This window comes from Anticarsia gemmatalis, chromosome W (genome assembly GCF_050436995.1).
Source record: "Anticarsia gemmatalis isolate Benzon Research Colony breed Stoneville strain chromosome W, ilAntGemm2 primary, whole genome shotgun sequence".
NCBI lineage: Eukaryota > Metazoa > Arthropoda > Insecta > Lepidoptera > Erebidae > Anticarsia > Anticarsia gemmatalis.
In genome coordinates this window covers 1331559-1335499 of record NC_134775.1, presented here as the reverse complement: position 1 = coordinate 1335499, position 3941 = coordinate 1331559, and the positions used below count along the sequence as shown (strand labels likewise).

Sequence of the window (3941 nt, the reverse complement as noted above, 5' to 3'; positions counted from 1 at the left end):
CATTTTTGAGCGTTCAATGTATAGTGAACAACGCGATGTATCTCCGCGCATGCCTACGAGATTTCTGGCGGCGGCGGCGCGCTGAGCGACGACATGTCGCGACGCGTCGTAGGTACGTACGCGTACCACCACGTCTATGCGCTCACTAGTATGCAACCCTATCATTAGATAACAATCTTATGTATCGTTTATGGTATCGTAAGTAGACCCGTATGTTACAATAGCTCATAGTAAAATCGTAAGTAGGTAGGTACCTACTTGGCTTACGTGAAATCAAACAATAATAGCAAAATGTAACCAATAATAAGAAAGTGCTAAAACAAATTGTTATCAATGTCTATCAACACGCAAATACCTGGTGTAAGGCGAGTGTTTGAGTACCTTTGGATCCGGACGTACAGGTGCAGAGCACGCCGTGCACTTCCACGTGCTTCACCATACATAACACATCAACATTTCTTTCTATTTACGAACACAACTGCACTTCGAAAACAATAACAACAAAAATAATAACAATAAAAACACTAACAACTCAAAACCGAAACAATAACAAGTAATAATAAACAACAGTTCACACACGACACGACGAATAGGACATAACGAACGACACCGGTGAAGAGCTTCCGTCTTCCGCGAGCGAATTGCTCGAACTATTAGAGCTAGTTCAGACATGGCGGAATCCGTGCGGATGCAAATCGCGCGGTTCTAAACGCAAGTGTTCAGACAGACGCGGATGTAAATGCGGAGTGCCGTAATCCGCATAGAGTGACAGCGTTCTAGTCCAATCATGGAAGTCGAAGAAGCAATATGTGTGTACTTGTTGCTCCGTAAAAAAGAAAGAAAGAAGAAACGGCAGTATTGGGTGCATCCAATATTACGTGATCGGCTCACCCATGGTCAGTTTCAGACTTTATATCCAAAATTAAGAAGTTTTGAACCAAAATTCTTTAATTATTTGAGAATGTCGATAAATTCATTTGATGAATTATTAGAAATGATCAGTGAACAAATTGCATCTAATGATACTCATATGAGGTCAAGCGTGGCCCCAGAAGAAAAACTCGTGATTACATTAAGGTAAGATATTTATTTTATACATCAGAATATATGTTTTGTACTATAGAAGACTGTGAGTCGTCAGTGCTATTGCATGATAAAGGCGATGGAGACTCTTCTGGTACGATTGTAGAATATCCTGTAAAATATCCTTGTGGGTTTGAATATTGTTGGTTTTGCCAAAATACTTCATTAGGCGTGTTCTGCTGGCTCGTGATATGAATAGGCGCTGGTAATTTCTGCCCTTTCTGTATTACCTGGAGTAATTCAATTTTAGTAGCCAAACGCTTATTTTCTGGAACTTTTTTTAACTCTTTATACAATGACATACAAAAAAGCTTATCATCATCATCTTGCTTTGACATACTTTCTTGTAATTGTCTTTGTATTTTATCCCTTGATTCAATGCTATTTTCTAATATGTCAGCCAATCGCTCTTCTGAAGTAATTTTAGTCTTCTTCCTTTTATTGGGTACTGGTTGTATTTCACGTGCATTAACAAAATTATCTTGGTTTTGGTCAATGTTTTGAATTCCTTCATTTTTGGCTTCATGTATGTTTGATGTCGTTTCTTTGTTTTCTACTGTCTTCTGAAGAAAAGAAAGCCGGTCAAAATACATGTATTTTGAACCTTTACATGCACCAGAACCAGAAGGAATTGATTTGCCTTTCTTGAATTCCTTATTATAAGCATCCCGTATATTCTTCCACTTTTTTTGTAATGTTACACCTGGAACAGAAATCAGTATTTTTAACAAAATTGTAGACTTATAAATACAGGAGCGGTCAAATAATTGAAGACACTCAACAATTTGAAAAATTTTTAATAAAATAATTGACACTCATTATTTTAAACTAGCTGGTGCCCGCGTCTTATAATTAATAAATGAAAAGTTTGCAACTTTTTTAACAAAACGATACAGATCAAGATTATATTGTTTCAGATATCTGGGTACTGGTTGTTCCTTTGGAGAACTGCATTACAACTTTCGTCTTGGCAAATCTACAATTACAGGAATTGTCCGTGAAGTATGTGAAGCTCTGTGGGAAAAAGTCGCAAAAAATGTCATGCCTGAACCCAGCGAAGATATATGGAAGAAAATAGCTACAGATTTTGAAAAATACGCAAATTTCCCCAATTGCATTGGCGCCATAGATGGCAAGCATATAAGGATTACAAAACCCAATGATTCTGGATCTTTGTATTATAATTACAAAACTTTTTTTTCCATAGTGCTGTTGGCACTTTGTGATAGTAACTATTGTTTTTCTTTCATAGATATTGGATCATATGGAAAAAGTAGTGATTCTGCAATTTTTAAAAATTCGGTATTTTATAAAAGATTAATAGAAAAGTCATTACACATACCAAAACCTAAACCAATATCTAACACAGATCCTACGCCATTGCCATACGTCATAGTTGGCGATGAAGCGTTTGGTTTATCCGAAACTGTAATGCGACCCTATGCAGGTAGAGGGCTATCATACGAAAAAAAAATATTTAATTACAGGTTATCAAGAGCTCGACGTTATATTGAATGCACTTTTGGAATTCTGGCAAACAAGTGGCGCATTTTTCATAGGCCTATAAACGTTAATATAGACTTTGCCGAAGACATAATAAAGGCCTGTTGTGTGCTACACAATTTTGTTAGAACTAGAGATGGTATACAGTTTGAAGATACTTTATATACTGGGCCAATGAGTAATCTTAATACATTACATGCAGGAAGGGGTACACCATCATCATTAAATATTAGAGACAAATATGCTAATTACTTTGTAAATGAGGGTCGTGTAGAATGGCAAGACACAAAAATATAAAAACTTGAGAGGTGTCAAGGGACACCCGGATAGAACGAAGTTGACCTCACTGGAGGCGAGTACTGGAGGCGAGTAGCGAGGCGCGGTGTTTGCGTGCGTGAGAATCGTGAGATTTTTTTCCGTCTAGCCCCCTTTCTCAACGCGCGATAAGGAACTTCGTTCCAAAATTAAAATTTGTTACAGTTCGCGCCAAATAACTAAACTCAAGATGGCGTCGCGTCGGTTGCACATAGTCACTAGCTACTCCGTTACTATGCTAACGTGATATTTTTCCCGCGCCCGATACTTACCTCCAATCACAATAACAACATTTTTATATAGTTTAGTTATTTGGGGTGGACTGTCAATTACAAAATATGTAAACTACCCTGATAAATGTAAAATTAAATACATACTGACCAAAAAGAACCTTTTTTTCCAAAGAATCCTCATTTTCTCCAAAAATCTCCACCAGCTCCTGCCAAGCTCCGTTTCTAATAATTTTATTGGAATATTCTGCACATTGGATGTCCCACAAAGCAGGTCTCTTTTCCACCTCATCGATGAATAGCTCGGTGTCGAAGCGATCCATTGTCACCGTCCGATACGCGCGGCTTCCGCAGAGCAACTGAACGCGCTCTAGGTACGTCAAGTAAATAGATCCGAGCGGCAACCGCGCGAATTCATTTTCTAGCGGTTGAGTGGCGGTAGCCGCGCGGTTTGTCAATCCGCGCGGACAGGTATGAACGAATTTATAGGCGCTAATGCAAATAAGATCCGCGCGGTCTAACCGCGCGATTTGCATCCGCACGGATTCCGCCATGTCTGAACTAGCTCTTAATCCAAGAGAGCCGCCGGCGGCGGCGCCTCTCCGCTCACTCGCGCCGCCCCTCGCCCGCGCCACCCGCTCCCTCCGCGCCGCCGCCGCGCGCGCGCCGCCGATTTGGTGACGAGCGACGAGTTAGGATCCCAGCGAGAGATTAGATTCAATAAAATATGATGTGGCATTACTATTTTTACTTGTCACAGTTGTTACTGGTTGCATTGTAGTTTTATTCAAATACCAAATAACATTAAAA

General features: G+C 39.6%; 1 protein-coding gene across 1 annotated transcript; it reads right to left on the bottom strand.

Annotated features, from left to right (window-relative positions):
* Positions 1 to 1060: 1060 nt before the first annotated feature.
* LOC142986013 (uncharacterized) lies at positions 1061 to 3668 on the bottom strand. The gene is made up of 2 exons (XM_076134246.1): positions 3283 to 3668; positions 1061 to 1786 (listed from the first exon to the last, which is right to left on the bottom strand). Exons 1-2 carry the CDS (start codon positions 3665 to 3667, stop codon positions 1092 to 1094), a joined length of 1080 nt encoding a protein of 359 aa, XP_075990361.1. The 5' UTR covers position 3668; the 3' UTR covers positions 1061 to 1091.
* Between the last annotated feature and the right edge of the window lie 273 nt (positions 3669 to 3941).